Genomic DNA, 24170 nt, shown 5'->3' with positions numbered 1-24170 from the left:
TCCTGCAAATACCATGGCCGAGGCCTGCAAATTAATGGACACTACAGGGAAATTTAGCATTGCTAATCCATTTAACCTGCACACCTTTGGAGTGTGGGATGAAATTGCAGCATCCAGCCTGAAATTCACAGACACAGGGAGAACGTGCAAACTCCACACAGATAGTTACCCAAGGCTGCAACTGAACCCGGTTACCTGGCACTACGAGGCAACAGTGCTAACCACTGAGCCACTGTGCTGCCCCTTTTGTTGTGCTTTCACTGACCTGGATATAGACCACATCTTTACAGGATCTGAGTGTGGTATGAAACAATCTGCAATGAGATTGGATTGACACAGGGAGCATTCATGAGGACAGTGCTAGAAATAAAACTCTTCAGTTATACAGAAGTTGTATGTTCAGATACTAGCAAATATATGGTCTAAGGAAGAGATATGAAGGAGTGGTTTAAATAGCAAGCTAAACCTTCCACGAAGGGAGGTATTCTTCATGACGGTCATGTTCCAAGTTCAGCCACAAAACCTGCTCGTGCAGTGTTATTGCCTTACTGCTTGTTTAACATCTAAAATTTGGAAGGGCATGTATTTCCTCCAATTAAGTGTTTGCCAAGACAAAAGCTACTGTCTTCAGTTCCCACTCAAATTCCCCTCCTTCGCAACAGATTCCAGCTGACGCCTGCAGTTGTGTTGGAACTGAACCAGACAAGTCATGATCTCAATGTCAGAGCCAACTCTGAGATGATCTTCTAATCACATTTAAAGGGGAGGCAACTGCCTCATGCTATCATTGCTGGACTGTAATCCAGAGACCTAGGACATGTCCTGGGCACCGGGATTCGAATCCTGGCATGTTTTGATGGTAGAACTTAAATTAAATAAACATCTGGAATTAAGAATCCAATAATGGCTACAAATCCATTGTTGGTTGTCAGGGATAACCCATTTGATTCACTAATGCCCTTGAGGGAAGGTAACTGCCATCTTTACCGACACCTAACTCCAGCAATGTGGCTGACTCTGAACTGCTCTGTGGACCATTAGAGATGGGCAACAAATGCCGGCCTAGCTGGTGATGTCCTCATCCTATGAATGAATTTAAAAAAAATACAAACGTTGACACCCAATCCTGTAAGCTTGCACTTGGCTTTTACCTGCAGCCCTCATTCATGGCTCTAACACCTTCAATCTTGGTCATTCCAAACTTTCACCGGCTGGCACGGTGGCTCAGTGGTTAACACTACTGCCTCACAGCGCCAGGGACCTGGGTTCGATTCCGCTCTCAGGCGACTGTCTGTGTGGAGTTTGCACATTCTCCTAGTGTCTGCATGGGTTTCCTCCAGGTGCTCCGGTTTCCTCCCACAGTCCAAAGATGTGCAGGCGAGGTGGATTGGCCATGCTAAATTGCCCCATAGTGTTCAGCGATGTGTGGATTAGGTGGATTATAGGGATTACGCGTCTGGGTGGGATGCTTCAAGGATCGGTGTGGACTTGTGGGCCGAAAGGCCTGTTTCCACACTGTAGGGATTCTATGGTCTATGGCTGCGCACTTCTGCTATCTGGATTCGAGCTCACAACCGTTTCCATTCATCCACCATTGACTCTCAGGCTGGCAACACCTAGGTGTTAAAATTCTCACCCCTACATTTAAATCCCTCTCTAGTCTGAGCACTCCAAAATCTCTACAAACTCAAGGAACACAACTGTTTGTAATTTTTGCATGCTGCCAGTTCTGGTCTCTTACCCACTAACTCCACTGACCCTATCAATGGCAGCTATGTCTTCAGTCACCTCGATCACATGTTCAAATTCCCACTTTAGTATCTCTTATTTCCCTAACAAACACTTTAGCAGTCCTCAAATTTCATACAATGGCTTACTATCATTTGATTTGTTCTTTCACCGGGTGCAGATACATCTGGCTAGAACAACATTTAAGTTGGGCTGCTTTCTTCAAATGTTGCAGGCCAGTTGTTGTAGGAAGACTATCAATGCTGTTAGCAAGGGAATTGACCCAGCGGCACTGAAGCAATGGAAAGATGCTTCCAAAATTAGGGTGGTGAGTGGCTTGGAATGCAACTTACAAGAGGTGGAGTTTCCACGTCCTTCTGGATGGTAGCGGTTCTGGTGTGAAAGGTGCTGTCTGAGGAGCAAAGAGTCCTTGCAATGCCTTTTGCAAATGGTATGGACTACAGTCACTGATCATCAATAGTGGAGGCAGTAAATGTTAAAAGTGGTGGGTAGGGTGCCACTCAACCAGGCTGCTTTCTCCTGGATGGTGTCAAGCTTCTTGAGTATTGTTAGAGCTACACTCATCCAAGCAAGGGGGAAGTATTCCATTACACTCCTGGATGGGTAATCTGGACAGGCTTTGGGGAAACAGGAGGCAAGTTATATGCCATAGAATTCCTAGTGCCTGACATGCTGTTGTAGTCACCGCATTTACATGACTTGTCCAGATCAGTTTCTGGTAACCCCAGCTTGTTGGTAGTGGGGCTTCATTGATGGTAATACCATTGAATATCAGAGTTAGATTCCATCTTGTGGAGATGGTCATGGCTTGACATGTAAATGGCGCGAATATTACTTGCTATTTATCAATTGAAGTGTGTCTATTATCCCAATCATTCTGCATTTGGACATGGACTGCTTCAGAATCTGATGAATGAATGATGCTGACCATTGTATAATCGTCAGTGACCATTTTTTACCTTATGACCGAGGGAAGGTCATTGATGAAGTAGCTGAAGATGGTTGGGCCTATGATACTACCATGAGAAACTCACACAGATGTTCTGGAGCTGAAATGGCTGACCTCTAGCTACCACAGCCACGTTCCTACCTGCCAGATATCACTCCAAGCAGAGAAGAGTTTTTCTCCTGATTCCTATTGACTCCAGTTTTGCTAGGGTTCCTTCCTTAGGGGCATTTAAACAGTCCTTGGATAAGCATATGGATGATGATTGTGTAGGGGGAGGGGCTTAGACTAGTTCACAGGGCAGTGCAACATCGAGGGCCGAAGGGCCTGTTCTGCGCTGTATTGTTCTATGTTCTATGCTACACTTGATTGAATATGGCCTCGATGTCATGGGCAATCACTCTCACCTTTGGAATTCAGCTCTTTTGTCCACGCCTGGAGCCAGGTTGTAATGAGGTTGGGAACTGAGAAGTCCTAGTTGGAATCCAAGCTGGACACCAATAAGCAGTTTATTGCTGAGCAAACACTGTTGGATAGGACTATTGAAGATACCTTCCATCACTTTGCTAATAAATACTGATGGAGTGATAATAAACAACTTCCTCAGGACTGTATACTGCTGTGCTGCAACCTCTGGCTTGTCCATTCGGACACTGCAACAGTACATAACCAGACAGGGTAATAACAGTATGAGAGACATTTGCTGTAAGGTATTTTCTATGAGAATAACTTTGTCAGGCTGTTAGTTGAGTGATTTGTGGGACAAGCTCTCCCGATTTTGAAACAAGCCCCTAGGTATTAGTGAGGTGAACTTTGCAGGGTCAATAGGGCTGAGTTTATTCCAAACAGTGGGTGCTGAAAAATCTGAAACAAAATAGAAACTGCTGGGAAAGCTCGGCAGATCTGGCAACATCTGTGGCGACAGGAACAGAGTTAATGATTTGAGTCCGTTATGACGCTTCTGAAATATATCAGCCTGGGCACTGTCCTTTCTCATGCTCCAGTGAAGCAGGTAATGTGTGTATTCAGATGATGCGACATAGTTGTCACAGGGGAAACGAGCAGAAGGAGAGGGGCAGCAAATAAGTTGTAAAGCGTGCCCAGGTTCCCGTGACATGACGGTAAGGCACAAGAGTAACTTACCGAAATCGCAGCCAACCATCCTCCAACGTGTGGCCTTCAGAGCTGCTGCCGTCCACCTGGTAGACACGGTTTGTGCCATAACCAATGCCTGACAGTTGACAGACGGTCAGATCGTCTGTCCAACTCGGCTGCTCCTGAACAGGAAGGAAACAAAGCACCAAGCTGTCAGCGGGGTGAAAAAAGCAGCCCGGAGAGCTGCGAGTGAACCCTTCATCCTTGCTGTGCACCTCACCTCCGACCGCCCCCCCCTCCGCAAACCCCTTATCCACCACAAACACTCCCACCCACCCAACACTGTCCACTACCCCCTCCCCTCTTAGCACCCACACTTTCTGTGTGTCCCTCTCACTCTTATTTTTATTCTCTCTCTTCCACCCGTCCCAGCCCCACATACTCAGTTTCTCACATTTTGGAGCCGTTTTCTCTGAGCGGCCATGACACCGGAAGTACATCACCGGAAATGCCCACCCTCAGAGCAGGGCGAGAGGTCAGCAAGAGGGGACAGTGCAGGAGAGGAATTGTATCAGAGATAAGGGAAACTGCAGATGATGGAGAATCCAAGATAATTGAGGCTGGATGAACACAGCAGGCCAAGCAGCATTTCAGGATCACAAAAGCTGACGTTTCGGGCCTAGACCCTTCATCAGAGAGGAATTTTGTTTTGTTGCTCATTCACAGGATGGGGACCAGGCCCGTATTTATTGCCCATCCCTAATTACCCCCACAGGGCAGTTCAGCATCACCCCCTTGCTGTGGGTCTGGAGAATACGATGGGTTTTTATTCTAATTCCACCATCTACCGTGATGCGATTTGAACTCAGAACGTTATTTGGGTCTCTGGATTAACAGTCTAGTGATGTTGCCAATGATAATGGCACTAGGCAATTGTCTCTCCATAATGTGGGTGAGGGTGGTGGTGGGGTGGAGGCGGGACTGTGGATGTGGTCAAGCAGAGCAGGGTGGGGTGGTGGGGTATCAGGGGAATGTGGGGGAGGAGGAGGAGATAATAGGAGCGGGGAAGGAGGCTGGAGGTGGAGAGAGGAGAATGGGGTGGTGGTACTGGAAAGGGGAGGGTGAAGACGGGAGGCAAGGGGTTCTCTGGGGAGAGTGGAAGAGGTGGGCAGGTGAAGGAGGAGATGGTGGGAGAGGGGGTGGAGTGGGGAGAGCAACTGGGGGGAGAATGGGGAGAGGGAGTGAGGGGAGAGGGTTGGTGAGGCGGTGATGGAGTTGGAGAGGGAGTGAGGGAAGAGTGATGGGGGGGGTTGGGGAGATAGAATGGGGGATGTGGTGATGAGGGGGACGAGGAGTAGGGGGAAGGATGAGGGGGAGATTGAGTGGGGAGAAGGGGTGAGGGAGGCTTGAGGGGGGTAGGAAGTGGGGAAGAAGGGGGGTTGGGAGGAGGGAGTGGAGTGGAAGAGGAGTTGGGGGAATGGGAATGAGGATGGGGTGGAAATGGGGGATGAGGAGAGTTGGAGGGGGAGGGTTGGAACAGGGTTGGGAGAAGTAGAACAGGGAGATTGGGGAATGCAGAGTGGAGGCAGGAACAGGGTAGGAAGGGGAGGGGAGAATGGGATGGGGATGTAGTGATAGAACAGGGAGGGCGAATGGGGAAGAGAGGGGGGATTGGGGAGAGGGAGGGAAGATGGGATGGAGGGGGAAAGATGGATCAGGAGAGGGGAGAAGCATGGTGAAGAGGGAGGAGGATGGGAGGGTGAGGGGGGAAAACTGGGAGGTGAAGATTTTGGGGAAGAGGGAATGGGAAACGGAGGGAAATTGTAAGTGCAGGAGTTTGAGAGCAGAGCATGGGGAGAGGGATGTGGAGGGGAGAGAGGAGGAAGGCAGTTGGAGAGGAGGGGCTTAGGGGTCAGTGGAAGTGAGAAGGAGTGTGAAGGGTGAGTGGTGGAAAGGGGGGTGAGTGGTGGAAAGGGAGGGGAGTGGGAATGGGGAGAAGGAAGAGGGACAGGGAGCTGGGAAGGTAAGAATGGGGACAGGGAGTTGCAGGGATATTGGGAGAGTAGGTGGGTAGAATGGGGAGAAGGCTGGGGGAAATGTGGAGTGGGAAAGGTAAGTGGGAAATGTGGGGGTGGAGTGGGGGAATGTGGGAGAAGGAATGGAGAAGAGGGAAGGAATAGTGGAGACGTAGGTGTAAGATGGAGAGAGAGGGTAATGGAAAGGGAGAGGTGGAACAGGGAAGAGTGGAGAGGGGGTCTGGACCTGTCTTGGCATTGGGTAATGGGGCTTGAGGCTGAAGGGCTCCAGAATAGATGGTAGGAAAATGATTGTTCATTTTATTACAAAAGGATGGTTTTGTTGTCAGCAAGGCTCACTGATGAATGTGATTGTCTAGCTAGGATATGGGTTTTGTGTTTTCTTGTGTGGCTGATGAGCCCAGTCCTGGAGTCACATCCTCAACCATACATTTTCAGGTTCGAGATCATTCATTTGGCTGGTTCCTTTTCCATAATTCCTGTTGCTGATAGGTGTTCTTGAAAATATACCCCTTCATACAGGCGTTTCGTCCACGTTCATTTCTTCTGAAGGAATTTCTCTCATGTTGACAAGTTCTTTGTATTTCTTGAGATAAGCCTTCGGGGAGTCTTTGAAACAGTTCCTTTGTCTTAACAGTCATAACTCAGGCATCCTAAGCATGTGGTGGCCCAGCAGAGTTCGTTTTGGATGACCATGGACTCGAAACTGGTGCTTTTAGGTGCTTCAAGACACTGATGTTAGTATGTCTGTCTTCCCTGCGATGTGGAGAATCCATCTCAAACCAACATTGATGGTGCTTCTCAAGCGTCTTTGAGATGGATTCTGTAGTCCAAGTTTCAAAGTCATGTAGAAAAGTTGGAAGGATAACTGACTTAGACACCAAGGATTTTGGTATCTGTGCAAATGTCAAAGACTCTTGTCCTTAGGCAAAGACGGTGCTCACAGATTGGATGCAATCCAAAAGAAAAGTTTAGGTAGGATACATGAGCTAAATAGGTAGAAGTGTTTGACCGGTGACAGTTGATGATGGTTGACTTATATTCCAGAGGATAAAGGGATGGTTATCACAGTTTTGTATCAGGGCAGCACATTGCTCTCTAGCCAAAGTGTTTGGAACCTCTTGACTTGGTGATATCCCCATATCCATCTTTCAGCAGGAGGTGGCTGCAAGACCTTCAGAACCTCTTGTCTCTGGGCAGTTGTTAATATATTTCATCTGTTGGGGCTAAAGGTTTACCTGTGTTAATCACTTATTCAAACTTTTCTGATCAATGAATAGAGGGCAGAAACCCTAGATGTCAAGATATTCACCTTGCCTTTGTCCATCGCTTTAGCTCAAGGTCACATTTTGCTTTATCTCATGTTGAGGTTCATTTGTTGGCCCTTACCAGATACTGGGACAGTGAAGAGGACAAAAGGTGTTATCCAATTGAATTAGGAATGTAACCTGTGTTCCTGAATAAGAGTGTGACATTTCTCAGGACTCTTCATGTGTTTTACTTACAGAGATAGAAAGCAATTTCCCTGTCAAGGTGGTCTTAAAATGTGCCTGCCAATGTCTTTAGAATTTTATACTTATTCTGAACAATACAATTTCATAAGGATCCATTTTGTACAGGCCTGAGGCCAGTGAGCACAGTGTTCAGGTTGGAGTAGGGTCCTTATTTATTCTGATTTCAGTTTATGAAGTTGGTAAAAATTTTTAATTTAAACACAACTGTCTGGATTCCTTCAGAGAATCTCTAAATCTTTCACTAAAGTTAGTGTCTCATTAAGGAATTTCTGACAATCTGCTTTAATGGGCTGGCAGAAGGTGTGAAATCAGGGTCCATGGCAGTGGAGAAGATTTGGGTTTGGAGACTTAGCTCAGGCTTAAATAAGCAGCTGAGGATCTAACAGTTTAGCATGAGGCAGTGGGATTGATGAAGAGATTGGATTTCCCAATGTTTCACTGGATGTGTCACAACTAATCTGAGGCTAGATGTGGAATAATCAGGCAGGGAGGCAGTGGAAGGTTCACAGGAGTAGGAGGAAAGCTGGTGGAGGAGCAGGTCAATGAGGAAGAGGATGAGAACAATGATAGATTCTTGAGGCCAGGCAGAAAGTCTCCGTCGCTAAATGCTTTAGCCTTGATTGGATAGGAAACAGGATCAGACAAGGGAATCCTTCAGGCTGGACAGAGGAGAGAGGCACTATAAGGGGTGAAAAACCATGTGATAATTAAGGATAATAAAGAAAGATGATGCAGTATGGTCATAGTCACTTTTCTGTTTGTTGTGATTTTGCTAAGCGCTGTATCTGTGGAACTTGGATAGGGAGGTAGTGGAAACCAGGGCACTGGTGCATGAGGTCAGGGGAGTTGGATTTGTAGTTTGAACAGATAGAAGAAGCTTTTTTCTAATGGGCGTGATGCCAACAGCTTTGAATGGAAGGCTGACAATACTTTGTGAAGAAAATGATTAGGTTATTAGCTAAAGTGGGCATCACGATGGGCAATTGGCTGGTGAACAGTTTGGTGGGAATGGGGTCAGGGAACTGGAAATAGGGCTCATGTATGTGATTGGCTTGGAGAAGGTTTCATGGGAGATAAAAGGGAAACTGGGAAAAATGCAGGGTAGTTGAGAAGTTATGGAGCATGTAGAGGATGGTAACGAGTGACTACTGGAATTCTGTAGGGGTCAGTAGTTGGACCATAACTATTCAAGTTATACATTAACAATCTGGTAAAGGAACCAAGTATGTTGTTATTTGATGATAACATAAAGATAGGTGGAGAAGATAGTGTTGAGGAAGCAGGGAGGTTGCAGAAGGATTTGGATAAGCTAGGAGAATGGGCAAAGAAGTGGCAGATAGAATACAATGTGAGAAATTGTGGAGTATGCACTTTGGTAGAGAGAATACAGGTATAGACTATTTTCTAAATGGAGAAAGGCTTTGGAAATATGAAGATCAAAGGAACTTCAGAATCCATGTTCAGGATTCTCTTAAGGTAAACAGGCAGGTTCACTTGGCAGCTAAGAAGGCAAATGCAATATTAGCATGCATTTCATGAAGTCTAGAATACAGTTGCTGAGGCTGTATAAGGCTCTTGTCCGCATTTGAAATGTGAGCAATTTTGAGCCCATGCCTCAAGAAGGATGTGCTGGCGTTGAAGTAGGTCCAGAGGAGGTTTATGAGAATGACTGCAGGCTTGAAGGACTTCTCTTATGAGCAGTGGTTGAGGATTCTGGATCTGTACTTAATGGAGTCAGCTGACCAGTCCATTGATATCCTCCTGCAGATTACAGCTATCCTTCTCAGTATTTACCACCTGACTATTTTTAGTATCATTTGTGAACTTCTTGATCATACCTCATACATTTAAGTCCAAATCATTAATATACACCACAAACAGCAAGAGCCTTAGCACTGAACCCTGTGGAACTACACTGGAAACAGACTTCCAGTCACAGAAACGTCCCACTCTATCATCCTCTGCCTCTTACCTCTCAGTAGATTTTGGATCCAATGTGCTGTTACTTCATGACAACTCCGCTATGAGGAAGGTTATCAAAAGCCTTTCTGAAGTCCATGTAGACCAAATCACATGCATAACCCTCAACAACACTCCTAGTTACTTGCTCTAAAAATTCAATCAAATTCCATTATCAAATCCATGCAGACTATCTGTGATTAATCCATATCTCTCCAAGTGCAGGTAGGGTTAGGTTTTTGACCTGCAGAATTCTTTCTAACAACTACTCCACCACCAAGTTAGACTGACTGATCTGTAATTTTCTGGTCTGTCCTTTTTTTTAAATAATGGGACAATGTTAGCAGCCCTGTATTGTTCTGGCATATCACCTGTGGCCAGATACCAATTGAAAATTACTGCCCGGGCCCTTTATATCACCTTCCTGCCTCCCTCAACAGCCTGAGATCCATCTCATCTAGACCTGTATTTATCCACTTATAAAGCAGCTAATCCCACTAATAGTCTTCGCTATATTAATTTCTTCTAATATTTCAGAGTCTTACGTCTTGATGTCGATACCTGTGACATTCTTTTCCTCTGTGAAGGCTGACACAAAGTATTTATTGAGGACTGTGCCTAGGTCTTCTGTGCCCACACAGGGATTACCTTTAGCCCCTAACAGGTCTCTTTCCCTAGTTATTCTTTTGCTGTTCAGGAATTTGAGAAACCACTTTGGGTTTTCCTTTATTCTATCCACCAAGGTTTTCTTATGCACTCACTTCACATTTTCTTTATAAGGTTCCCCTCTGCACTTTTAATACTTGTCCAGGGACTCTGTCATATTGAACCCTTGGTCTCTGCCACAGTTTCTTGTTTTCTTAATCCTAACCTTTATATTTCCTGATGTCCAAGGTTATTCAGTCTTGATTCCATCCTTTGTCTTTATGGGCATATGTCTGTCCTACATCTGCTATTTCTCTTTGAATGCCTCCCAATGCTCTGACACAATTTTATTTGCAAATAGCTGCTCCCAGTTCATTTGGACTAAATTTCAATGTTATAAAATTAGCATTTCCCTGGCTCAATCTTATCTCTCTTCATATTTATTAAATTGAACTGGATTATGATTGCTATCTCTAAAATTATTGATATACATTCCACTTGCCTTGGCTCAGTTTTGAATATTAGATTTGTAACCTTCCCCTCCCTTTTTGGGGTTTCCACATACCTGCTAAAAAAGGTTCTTGTGGATACAGTTTAGGAATTCTACCCTAACCTTGCATGGTAAATCAATCCCAGTAAATATCTGGGTATTTAAAATTCCATACTGTCACTGCCCCATTATTCTCACACTTCTGTAAAAATTGATTGCATATTTGATCCTCTATCTTTCTCCAACTGTGTCAGTGTATGGCATGGGCTGTGTTGGCGACAGGGCATGTTGGAACGAGGCCGGGTTGGGGACAGGGGCATATTGAGGATGGGGACAGGACCGTGTTTGAAATGGCATCGTGTTGGGGATGGGGTCACGTTGGGGTTGGGGCATATTTGAAATGTTACTGAAGTGTGGTGTGCTAGGAAGGGTATCATTGCTTCTTTTGTTTCTTTATGGGACTTTGTTTGTAAATACTGTATTGTGCCTTCTCAGTGTTCTCAATGGAACATTTATTTGGAATCAGCAGTGGTGCAGAGTTAGAGACCAGGCTCCATGTGCATCTCCAGTTTTTCTTGGGAACTGTGAAGACCAGGGTCCAGGTATCAGAGTGCTTCAAGTGAGTTCTGTGTAGAGGCACACATCATTGGGGTCTGGAAAACAAGTGAAAATGTAAGTAGCTAGTTCCACATTTCCCACACTTCACCTAGTTCCTTATAGATTCAATAGCAGCCCGCCCCCTTACATCTACCACCTGCAATCCTCTTGTTCCTCTCCAGCTTTACAGCTCAGTCCACCCAGGACACATCCAGCGACCCTCACAGTAACATCCTGATACATTTCCACACCTCTGACTATAACACTCTGATATACCCCACATGACTCACTGTAACACTCTGATATATCCCATATCCCTCACTAAAGCATTGAAGTATCCCACACTCCTAACAGTAACACACTGAAATGCACCATACCCCTCACTGTAACACTGACACACCCAATTGTTCTCACTGTTAACTCTCTGATATGCCTTGCAACTCTCACTGTAATACTGTGCTATACTTCAAACACTTCTCTAAGTCTTTGATGTACTGCACACCCCTCACTGTAATGGTCCTCAAACCTCAATGTAATCCTCTATAAAACCCACACTCCTCTTTGTAATTGATGGAAAAACACCATACCCCTCACTGTAATACTCATGTATCCCGTATCCCTCATCTAACACAGATATACCCCATACACCTCATGGTTATGCTCTGATATACCTCACATCCCTTATTGTAATACTCTGTTATACCCCACATCCCTCACTGTAACACTCCAATATTCCCCACATTGCTGACTGTAACATCCTGATATACCTGACACCTCTCACTATAACACCATGATATGTCCTTACAACCTTCACTATAGCCTCCTTATATTCCCCATAGCCTTCACTGTAACACTGTGATGTATACCACACCCTCATTGAATTACGATGACATAACCCACTCCCATCACTGAAACATCCTGATATACCCCCCACCCCTCACTGCAACATACTGATATACCCCGCACCCTTCGCTGTAACACTGTTACAACCACACAACCCTCACTGTAATATTCTGTTATGCCTCACACACCTTACTGTAACATGGTTAGGTAGACCTTGCAAACTCAGTGTAATACTCTGATGCACCCCTCACATCTTTATATAAAACATGGACAAACCCCATGCCCTCACTATAACGCATTAATATACCATACACCCTTCACTAAAAGAATCTGATAAACCCCTCAAAATCGAATTATTATACTCTATAAACTCCACACATCTCTGTGTAAAGCATGGATAAACCTCACACTTGTCACCATTACACTCTGATATACCCCATACCCCTCACTGTAACACTGTGATATACCCTACTCCACTCACTGGGACACACTGATATATCCCATTCTACTCACCGGAAGACACTGATATACCTCTCAGTCTTACTAATACCCCTCATCCTGTATTATAACATCCTAATATACTCCACACTCCTCAGTGTAACTCCCCAGATACCCCATACCCCTCAGTGTAACATCTCAATATACTTTACATCCCTAACTTTAACACTGATATATCCCACATCCCTCACTGTAACACTGATATGCCTCACACCCTTCACTGTAACCCTCATATATCCTGCATGCCTCACTGTATCATTCTGATATATCCCACTTCACTCACTGGAACATACTGTGATATTGCACTCAACTCACCAGAACACACTGATTTTTATTTATTCATTTTGTAGGACGTGGGTATCACTGGCTGGCCAGCATTTATTGCCTGCCCCTGGTTGCCTTTCAGAAAGTGGTGGTTAGCTGCCTCCTTGAAATACTGCAGTCCATCTGCTGTGGGTTAACCCACAATGCCATCAGGGAGGGAATCCAGGATTTTGACCCAGCAACAGTGAAGGAATGGCGCTATGTTTCTAAGTCAGGATGGTGAACAACTTAGAGGAGAACTTGAAGATGGTGGTGTTCCCATATTTCTGCCACCATAGTCTTTCTACCTGGAAGTGATCATGGGTTTGGAAGGTGCTGTCTGAAGATCTTTGGTGAATTTCTGCAAGAGCATCTTTTGGATGGGATACACAGCTGTTACTAACAGTTGGTGGTGGAGGGAGTGGATGCTGGTGCATGTGGTGCCAATCAAGCAGGCTGCTTTGTCCTGGATGGTGTCAAGCTTGTTGAGTGTTGTTGGCACTCATCCAGGCAAGTGGGGAATATTCCATCACCCTCCTGACTTGTGCCTTATAGATGGTAGACAGGCTTTGGGGAGTCAGGAGATGAGTTCATCACCGCAGTATTCCCAGCTTCTGGCCTGCTCTTTTAGCCACTCTGTTAATGTTGTTAGTCTAGTTGAGTTTCTGATCAATGATAACTCCCAGGATATTGATAGTGGGGGATTCAGTGATGGTAACACCATTGAGTATCAAAAGGCAGTAGTTAGATTGTTTCTTATTGGTGATGGTCATAGCCTGGCATTTGTGTGGCAAGAATGTTACTTGCCACTTGTCAGCCCCAGATATACCCCAAAGCCTCACTGTGACATCCTGATATACTCCATACCCCTCATGGTAACATCCTGAAATACTCCATACCCCTCACTGTAACTCCGAGATATCCTATACTCTTCAATGTAACATCCCAGTATATCATACATCCCTAACTTTTAACACTCCAATTTGTTCCACATCTCTCATTGTAACACTCTGATATACTCCACAGCCCTCATTTTAAAATCCTGATATACCCCACACTCCTCAGTGTAACCCTCTGATCTATCCAATACCCCTCACTGTAACACTCTGATATACCCTACTCCACTCACTGGAACACACTGATTTATCTGATTCTGTGCACTGGAACACACTGATATATGTCAGTCTACACACTAGAACACTCTGATATACCCCACTCCACTCACCAGAACACTCTGATATATCCCATAGCCTCGCTGTAACATTTTGATATAGCCCACACCTCTCACTTTAATATCCAGATATACTCCACATCTGTCACTGTAACTCTGAGATACCCCACAGCCTTCACTGTAACACTGTGATGTACACCACACCCTCACTAATACAATGATATAACCAACTCCTGTCACTGCAACACACTGATATACCCCACACCCCCCACTGTAACACAATGATATACTCCATGTCCCTCATTGTAACATGCTGATATACCCCACCCCACTCACCGGAACTCACTGATACACCCCACAGCTCTCACTGTGACATCCTGATATACTCCATACCATCAGGATGGTAGATAACCTCTGGCTCATCTGAGAAAACGAGAGTTTTCTGGACAGGACCTTCAGCGAGGTCATTATGCTGAGGATACCAGAAGAGAGAAGGGGGATGACGATGAGGAAGTACAAGACGATGCCTGAAGTACAAGAGACCCTGGGGGAAGTACCTCTCGTAAACAGGTCGACTCTCTTGGAAACTATCGAGACAGACGACACTGCCAGTCCAAGAGGACAGATCTGCGAGTCGAAAATTGGCGTAGAGTCACAGCCGAAGAGTCAGACATCATGCAGAGCCGTGGTAATAGGGGACTCCATAGTGAGAGGGACTGAAAGGGGTTTCTGCGACAACAGGTGGGATTTGAGGATGGTGTGTTGCTTTCCTGGTGCCATTTTCCAGGATGTCACCGACAGATTGCAGGGAATCCTCAAGGGTGTAGGTGAAGAGCCAGAGGTGGTGGTGCATGTCAGCACAAATGACGTCAGGAAGAAGAGGAGGGACATTCTACAGCGGGACTTCAGAGAACTCGGAAGAAGGCTGAAAAGCAGGACTTCCAGGGTGGTTATCTCAGGTTTGCTTCCAGTTCCTCGGGCTGGAGGGGGCAGGAACAGGGAGATAATGGACTTGAATGTGTGGCTGAGGAACTGGTGCAGGAAACAAGGGTTTACATTCTTGGATCACTGGGGTATGTTTTGGGGTAAGGATAAATTATACAAGAGGGACAGGTTGCACCTTAATAGGTGGGGGACCAGCATTCTGGCAGGCAGGTTTACCACTGCAACACAGGTGTGTTTAAACTAAGTAATGGGGGGGAGGAGACAAACTGGAAATTTAAGAATCAAGTTAAAGGGAAAGTGAGAATAAGAGAGGTTAAGAAGGACAACAGAATCAATGGAGCAGAAAACTCAAGAAGGGATCGTACAGTATGGCCAAGTGAAATAGGGATTGATAGGAAGGGTAAGGGGAGTAACGAATTAAAAGTATTTTATATGAATGCATGAAGCATAAGAAATAAAGTGGATGAGCTTGAGGCTCAGTTGGAAATTGGCAAGTACGATGTTGGGATAACTGAGACGTAGCTTCAAGTAGACAGGGCCTGGGAAATGAATATTCAAGGCTATATGTGCTATCGAAAGGACAGACTGACAGGCAGAGGGGGTGGGGTGGCCCTGTTGGTGACGAATGATATTCAGTCCCTTGCAAGGGGGGACATAGAATCAGGAGATGTAGAGTCAGTATGGATAGAGCTGAGAAATTCTAAGGGTAGAAAGACCCTAATGGGAGTTATCTACAGGCCCCCAAACAGTAAGTCTGGACGTAGGGTGTAAGTTGAATCTGGAGTTGAAATTGGCCTGTCACAAAGGTATCACGACAGTTGTTATGGGAGATTTCAACATACAGGTAGACTGGGAGAATCAGGATGGTACTGGACCCCAAGAAAGGGAGTTTGTGGAGTGCCTCCAAGATGGATTCTTAGAACAGCTCGTACTGGAGCCTACCAGGGAGAAGGCAATTCTGGATCTGGTGTTGTGCAACAAACCGGATTTGATCAGGCACCTCGAAGTAAAGGAGCCATTAGGAGTTAGCGACCATAATATGATAAGTTTTAATCTGCAATTTGAGAGGGAGAAGGGAGAATCGGAAGTGTCAGTATTGCAGTTGAACAAAGGGAACTATGGAGCTATGAGGGAGGAGCTGGCCAAAGTTCAATGGTACAATACCCTATCAGGGATGACAGGTATTTCTGGATATAATGCAGAAGGTGCAGGATCAGTTCCTTCCAAAGAGGAAGAAAGATCCTAAGGGGAGGCAGAGGCGGCTGTGGCTGATGAGGGAAGTTAAGGACTGTGTAAAGATAAGAGAGAAGAAGTATAACATTGCAAAGATGAGCGGGAAGCCGGAGGACTGGGAAAGTTTTAAAGAGCAACAGAAGATAACTAAAAAGGCAATACGTAGAGAAAAAAATGAGGTACGAAGGCAAACTGGCCAAAAATATAAAGGAGGATAGTAAGAGCTTTTTTAGGTATGTAAAAAGAAAAACAATGGTTAGGACTAAAATTGGACCCTTGAAGTCAGAAACGGGTGAATTTATTATGGGGAACAAGGAAATGGCAGAAGAGTTGAATAGGTACTTTGGATCTGTCTTCACTCGGGAAGACACAAGCAATCTCCCAGATGCAATAGTGGCTGAAGGACCTAGGGTAATGGATAAACTGAAGGGAATTTATATTAGGCAGGAAATGGTGTTGGATAGACTGTTAGGTCTGAAGGCTGATAAGTCCCTGGGACTTGATGGTCTACATCCCAGGGTACATAAGGAGGCGGCTGTAGAAATCATGGACGCATTGGTAATCATTTTACAATGTTCTATAGATTTAGGATCAGTTCCTGTGGATTGGAGGGTGGCTAATGTTGTCCCAGTTTTCAGGAAAGGAGGGAGAGAGAAAACGGAATTATAGATGGTTAGCCTGACATCAGTGGTGGGAAAGATGCTGGAGTCAATTATAAAAGATGAAATTACGACTCATTTGGATAGCAGTAACAGGATAGGTCAGAGTCAGCATGGATTTACGAAGGGGAAATCGTGTTTGACTAATCTTCTGGAGTTTTTTGAGGATGTAAGAATGAAGATGGACAAGGGAGAGCCAATGGATGTAGTGTACCTGGACTTTCAGAAAGCCTTTGATAAAGTCCCACACAGGAGATCAGTGAACAAAATTAGGGCACATGGTATTGGGGGCAAAATACTGAACTTGGATTGAAAATTGGCTGGCTGACAGGAAGCAAAGAGTAGTGATAAACGGGTCCCTTTCCGAATGGTAGGCGGTGACCAGTGGGTGCTGGGACCGCAGTTTACAATATACATTAATGATATAGATGAAGGCATTAAAAGAAACATGACCAAATTTGCTGATGACACAAAGCAGGTGAAATGTGAGGAGGATGTTATGAGAATACAGGGTAACTTGAACAGGCTAGGTGAGTGGACGGATGCATGGCAGATGCAGTTTAATGTGGATAAATGTGAGGTTATCCACTTTGGTGGCAAGAACAGGAAGGCAGATTACTATCTGAATGGAGTCAAGTTAGGTAAAGGGGAAGTACAACGAGATCTAGGTGTTCTTGTACATCAGTCAATGAAAGCAAGCATGCAGGTACAGCAGGCAGTGAAGAAAGCTAATGGCATGCTGGCCTTCATAACAAGAGGAATTGATTATAGATGCAAAGAGGTCCTTCTGCAACTGTACAGGGCCCTGGTGAGATCGTACCTGGAGTATTGTGTGCAGTTTTGGTCTCCAAATTTGAGGAAGGACATTCTTGCTATTGAGGGACTACAGTGTAGGTTCATGAGGTTAATTCCTGGATGGCGGGACTATCATATGTTGAAAGATTGGAGCGACTGGGTTTGTATACACTTGAGTTTAGAAGGATGAGAGGGGATCTGATTGAGACATATAAGATGATTAAGGGATTGGATATTCTGGAGGCAGGAAGCATGTTTCCGTTGATGGGTGAGTCTAGAACCAGAGGACACAGTTTAAAAATAAGGGGTAGGCCATTTAGAACAGAGTTGAGGAGAAACGTCTTTACCTAGAGAGTGGTGGATATATGGAATGCTCTGCCCTAGAAGGCAGTGGAGGCCAAGTCTCCGGATACTTTCAAGAAAGAGATGGATACAGCTCTCAAAGATAGTGGAATCAAGGGTTATGGGGATAAGGCAGGAACAGGATACCGACTGTGGATTATCAGCCATGATCATAATGAATGGCGCTGGCTTGAAGGGCCGAATGGCCTACTCCTGCACCTATTGTCTTTTGTCTATCACTGTAACCCCTGAAATACCCCATATGCCTCAATGTAACATCTTGACATCCCTAACTTTTAACACTTTGATATACCCCTTACTGTAATACACAGGTATGCCTCACACTCCTCATTGTAATATTCTGTTATCCCCTATATCCCTCACTCTAACACACTGTCATAGCCCATACCCCTCACTGTAACACGCTGGTACACCTCACACCCCTGACTGTAACACTTTGATTTGCCTCACACCCTTCACTCGAACATACATATTCCACATTCCTCACTATAGGTTCGTAATGTGCCCCACATCTCTCACTGTACCAGTCTGATATATCCCACCCCTCTCACTGTGACATCCTGAAATACCCCACATCCCTCACTGTAAGGCGGTGGATAGATCCGGCATTCCTTACTGAAACACTGCGATATACCCAACACTGAATATATTCCACCCCCCTCAATTTAACATAGTGAGGTGTATGGGTTATATCACTGTAACTCTGCTATACCTCATACCCCTCCTTGTAAAACTGTATTATACCCCATACCCCTCACTCTAACACACTGATATACCCCACACACCTTGCTGTAACACCCTGATATACCTCACACCCCTTACTATAACTCTCTGATATGCCTCACACAACTCATTTAACCTGCTGATGTACTCCACAACTGTTATATTTACCATGATATTCCCCATACTGCTGACTGTAACATCCTGATATACCCAACGCCTATCACTGTAAGTCATTTATACCCTCCACATCTCTCACTCTAAGACCATGATATATCCCCACAACCTTCACTGCAGCATTCTTAAACTCCCCACAGCCTTTGCTGTAACACTATGATATATGCTACACCCTCACTCTAATACAGTAATATAACCTACTCCCGTCACTGCAACACACTGATATACCCCACCCCCCACTGTAACACATTGCTCTACTCCACATTTCTCATTGTAACACTCTGACATACCCAACTCCATTCTCCGGAACTCACTGATATACCCCACACCCCTGTATCATCCTGATCTACTTCATACCATCACTGTAACTCCTGAGATACTCCATACGCCTCAATGTAACATCCCAGTATACTGTACACCTCTAACATTAACATTGATATATCCTACACCCCTAACTATAACATCCTGATATACCCTACACCTCTCACTGTAACAGTGTAATATATCCTGCACCCCTTGCTATAACATTCTGATATACCCCACTCCATTCACTAGAACACGTTGATATATCCCACTCCACTCACTGGAACATACTGTGATATTGCACTCAACTCAACAGAACAGACTGATTTTTTTTCAGTTTGTAGGATGTGGGTGTCACTGGCTGGCCAGCATTTATTGCCTGCCCTTAGTTTCCCCTTCAGAAGTTGGTGTTGAACTCTCTTCTTGAACTGCTGCAGTCCTCGTGCTGTGGGTTGACCCAAAATGCTGTTAGGGAGGGAATTCCAGGATTTTGACCCAGCAACAGTAAAGGAATAGCAATATATTTCCAAGTTAGGATGGTGAAGCTTAGAGTGGAACTTGAGGTGATGGTGTTCCTATGTATCTGCTGCCCTTGTCCTTCTAGGTTCAAGTGGTCATGGGTTTGGAGGGTTCAGAGATAATGGGAACTGCAGATGCTGGAGAATCCAAGATAACAAAGTGTGGAGCTGGATGAACACAGCAGGCCAAGCAGCATCAGAGGAGCACAAAAGCTGACGTTTCAGGCGTTTTTTATATCAGAGATAATGGGAACTGCAAATGCTGGAGAATCCAAGATAATAAAGTGTGAGGCTGGATGAACACAGCAGGCCTGAAAAGTCAGCTTTTGTGCTCCTAAGATGCTGCTTGTCCTGCTGTGTTCATCCAGCCTCACACTTTGTTATCATGGGTTTGGAGGGTGCTGCCCAAGGATTTTTGGTTTATTTCTGCAAGAGCATTTTGTAGATAGGACACACTGCTACTGATCGTGGGTGGTAGAAGGAATGGATGCTTGTGGATACACTGCCAATCAAATGGGCTGCTTTGTCCTAGATGGTAGCAATCTTCTTGAGCATTGTTGGGGCTGCACTCATCCAGGGAAGTGGGGAGTATTCCAACACACTCCTGACTTGTATCTTGATTGTGAACAGACTTTTGTGAGTCAGGAGTTGAGTTACTTGCTGCAGTATTCCGAGCCTCTGACCTGCTCTTGTAGCCACAGCATTTATGTGGTGAGTCCAGCTGAGTTTCTGATCAATAATTGTTCCAAGGATGTTGATAGTGGGGGGGTTCAGTGATGGTAACACCATTGAATGTCAAGGGACAGTGGTTAGATTGTCTCCTGTTGGTGATATTCATAGCCTGGCATTTGTGTGGCGCAAATGTTACTTGCCGCTTGTCAGCCCCAGATATATCCCAAAGCCTTACTGAGACATCCTGGTATACTCCACACCTCTCATTGAAACATCCTGATGTATCTCACACCCCTCACTGTAACAGTATAATATACCCCACATCCTTCACTGTGACATACTGGTATACCTCAAGTCCCTCACTTTAGCACAATGATATACTCCGCAGCCCTCACTGTAACATTGTGATGTAACCCACACTCATCTTGGTAACATCCTGATATACCCCACACCTCTCTCGTACCACATTGCACTGTGTAATATTGAAACATCTCACAGCACTCAGTGTCATGTGTCATGCTTACTTCACACACGTGTGCATACAGACACACACAGACATCGTCTTCTTGCCCTCAGTATAATTGTCACCACAAATACAAATGCAGCATTAATCTCTGACCCTTCAAAATTAAATGCAATGTAATATTTCCTGCACCATATAACATTAAATCTTGCTGTTTGTAATAATGCTTTTCTGGTAAGATGCTTGTCCATGTTCTTGCTGTACTCACTGTGATGGGTCATGGAACCTGGCCTGCTATTCGCGCTGCTGTGACAGCTACTGTATCCTGTAAATAAGTAGAAATGAATTTGGAATCACAGAAATGATACAGCACAAGAGGATGCCATTTGACCCTACTTGCCCATGCCAACCCAAAGACATATAGATGCTCTTTCCAATCCCATCTTCCTGCATACAGCCTGTAGCCGTGAAGCTTCTCGCACTTAAAGTGCAGATCCAGATACTTTTAAAATGATTTTAGGATCTCTGTCGCCAACACCAACTGGGCAGTGAATTCCAGACACCCATCACCCTCTGCATAAAAATCTTTCCTCCACATCCCCTCTAATCCTTGTGCCACCTAGCTTGAATCTATGACCCTTGTTTTTTGAACTATGCCAAAGGAAACAGGTTTCTCCTATCTATCTCTACGAGTTTGCATACCTCAACCATGTCACCTCTCCATTCCAAGGATAACACCCCAACCTTTCCAATTACTTCATAGCTACATTTCTTCAGCTCTAGCAATATTTTCTGTTTTTATATTTTGGGCACCCAGGTTTGAATCCCACCACAGCAGATAACTGATATGGAACTTAATTAAAACAAAACTGGAAGCAATAATCTAATGACCATAAAAGCATTGTTGATTGTGGTAAAAACCCATTTGGTTCACGCATGTTCCTTGGGGAAAGAAAACTGTCATCCTTGCCTGGTCTGACCTACATGTGAGTCCAGACCCAGAGCAATGACCTTACTTTTTACCTGCCCTCTGAAATGGCCAAGCAAGGAAGTCGGTTGAAGGGCAGCTAGGGATAGGTAACAAATTCTCAGCCAAGGGTGACACAGTGGTTAGCCTCACAGCGCCAGGAACCCAGGTTGAATTCCACCCTTGGGTGACTGTCTGAGTCGGGTTTCCCTGGGTGCTCCGGTTTCTTCCCACAGTCCAAAGATGTGCAGGCTTGTGACGAAAGGCTGAGGAACTTGGGTCTGTTCTCATTGGAGAGAAGAAGGCTAGGAGGGGATTTAACAGAGACATACAAGATGATCAGAGGATTAGGTAGGGTGGACAGTGAGAGTCTTTTTCCTAGAATGATGACATTGGCTTGTACTGGGGGCATGGCTGAAAATTGAGGGGTGATAGATTTAAGACAGATGTCAGAGGCAGGTTCTTTACTCAGAGAGTGGTAAGGGCGTGGAATGCCCTGCCTGCCAATGTAGTTAAATCAGCCACATTTGGGGCGTTTAAACAGTCCTTGGATTAGCATATAGATAATGATGGGATAGTGTAGGGGGATGGGCTTAGATTAGTTCACAGGTTGGCGCAACATTGGGGGCCGAAGGGCCTGTTCTGCGCCGTATTGTTCTATGTTCTAAGAAAGTGCCAGGGCTGCCTGGGTACAAGCGGATGCTGGTGTTCTGTGCATAGTGTCACTAACCTCTTGTGCTGCTGCTGCAACAGTTTCTGTTTCATCTCTTCCAGCTTCAGCAGGTTTTGAAATCCTGTTTTAATCACATCACTGTACGTGGGAGCATCATCTGTAAATCCATCAGTTAGAGAAAAGGCAGGGAGGAAACTGCAAAGTTGTCTTCTTGATGTGTCAAAGGTTACTCTTCTGCTCATCCTGGCAAACCAGCTAAGTAATTACAATTTGATACTGTTGGTGACACATGACTGATTCTTTACTTCCCTCTGTTGACCTCACAGTCCAGCGCTATTAACTAGATGAGGGAAAATGGTAGACATCTGTGAGGAGAGGTTTGTGGATGTGAGAAGGCAGAAACATGGACATACAAGAGGGAATGTGTGCAGAATACAGGCCAGCCTACAGGAGAAAGTGTACCGCTGGGTAAAAATTTAGTTTGAGAATTTATTAACCCAGGCTGGAAAAGCTGTAGCATTGAAGATGGGGGAAGGACACATCCTGTACACCCCTCTAAACAGCCAGGCTGTTTTCAACCTGGCTGGAATGAGTGTATGCTTCTATAGATGAGAAATGTGAAGCTGCAGGAGTTTGTTGTTGATCCCTGGCAAAAACAGATGATTAGATAAGGAGCTAATTTCCTTATCACGAAACGATCCTGGATTTCCTTCACAGGAGCGGGGGCCAACTTCCCCTCTTAACCACAGCACACCCCCCCCAACCCTGAACAGCCTCCACCCCATCCCCAGCCCAGAGCTAACAAAACCTCAATCGCCAGGTTGCAGCAAAATGTTGGGGGGAGGGATTATGGGCGCATGTGTGCCAGCCCAGTTTTCATCCCAGCCTGTAAAGAGCAGGACCCTCTCTCTGTGTGGCCAATTAAACTTCTCAAACTTTTAAAGGCTTCTGCTACCGCTGTGATAGTTCATCCACCTCCCCATGACGTTTCAAATAACTAGCAACCTTGGAATATGGCTCACACCAGCAAAACACTGTGCAGAGAATATCCTTCATGTACCTTATCAGTGAGGCTCGTCTACAGCACTTTTTCCTTGTAATCTTGTGTATTGTTATTATTGTAAATTTTCTCTGATCTTTTGACAAACTCTATGCTAAATAGTTATTATCAGGGTTTACATGTTAGATTAGATTAGATTCCCTACAGTGTGGAAACAGGCCCTTCGGCCCAACAAGTCCACTCCGCCCCTTGAAGCATCCCACCCAAACCCATCCCCCTATAACCCACACACCCCCGAACACTACGGGCAATTTAGCATGGCCAATCCACCTAGCCTGCACATCTTTGGACTGTGGGAGGAAACCGGAGCACCCGGAGGAAACCCACACAGACACAGGGAGAATGTGCAAACTCCACACAGACAGTCACCCGAGGCGGGAATTGAACCCGGGTCCCTGGTGCTGTGAGGCTGCAGTGCTAACCACTGAGCCACTGTGCCGCCCCATGTGGTTGCCTAATTATCTCTACCCAAACTTTAACACATTGGCCACGATTTTCCACTTGCCAGTACTTTCTGCTGATCAGACAGTCACTATTCCAGTGCAGATGTAAATTGTAAAGGAGAAACCAATTGAAGCAAACACTGAAGGAATTGCCCAGGAAATTGAAGGTTCTGTTGAGCAGTTCCTCTCTATCTGGAACCCTCTGAAAGTTTCCATTTAAATTTGAGAATTTGGAGTGTTCCGATGAAGTTAAGTAATTAGTTTCTCATGAAAAGTTAGATTATTAACTACATTTAACTATTAGCTATATATTTAGGATTAATGACCAAGTGA

The 24170-nt window shown here is 45.1% G+C and overlaps 2 protein-coding genes across 6 annotated transcripts in view; both read right to left on the bottom strand.

The window, feature by feature from the left end:
* The window catches only part of tab1 (TGF-beta activated kinase 1/MAP3K7 binding protein 1), a 47294-nt gene extending 42891 nt beyond the window's left edge, over positions 1-4403 (bottom strand). The window contains exons 1-2 of the mRNA XM_048521666.2: positions 4245-4403; positions 3839-3972 (exon numbers count right to left, since the gene is read on the bottom strand). Coding sequence (XP_048377623.1) covers positions 3839-3972; positions 4245-4274 — 164 coding nt within the window. The 5' untranslated portion in view covers positions 4275-4403. The remainder of the gene's footprint in view (positions 1-3838; positions 3973-4244) is intronic.
* Positions 4404-10640: 6237 nt separating this feature from the next.
* The window catches only part of LOC125447239 (protein FAM227A-like), a 78688-nt gene continuing 65158 nt past the window's right edge, over positions 10641-24170 (bottom strand). For 3 of the 5 annotated variants that reach the window (XM_059640529.1, XM_059640528.1, XM_059640530.1), the window contains exons 15-16: positions 22392-22494; positions 21766-21966 (exon numbers count right to left, since the gene is read on the bottom strand). In XM_059640529.1, coding sequence (XP_059496512.1) covers positions 21783-21966; positions 22392-22494 — 287 coding nt within the window. In that variant the 3' untranslated portion in view covers positions 21766-21782. The other 2 variants (XM_059640531.1, XM_048521496.2) reach the window with 2 other exon arrangements.

The sequence above is a fragment of the Stegostoma tigrinum genome, chromosome 38 (assembly GCF_030684315.1).
Source record: "Stegostoma tigrinum isolate sSteTig4 chromosome 38, sSteTig4.hap1, whole genome shotgun sequence".
Lineage (NCBI taxonomy): Eukaryota > Metazoa > Chordata > Chondrichthyes > Orectolobiformes > Stegostomatidae > Stegostoma > Stegostoma tigrinum.
The sequence above is the reverse complement of the archived record's forward strand: the minus strand, read 5'-3'. Positions and strand labels throughout refer to the sequence as shown.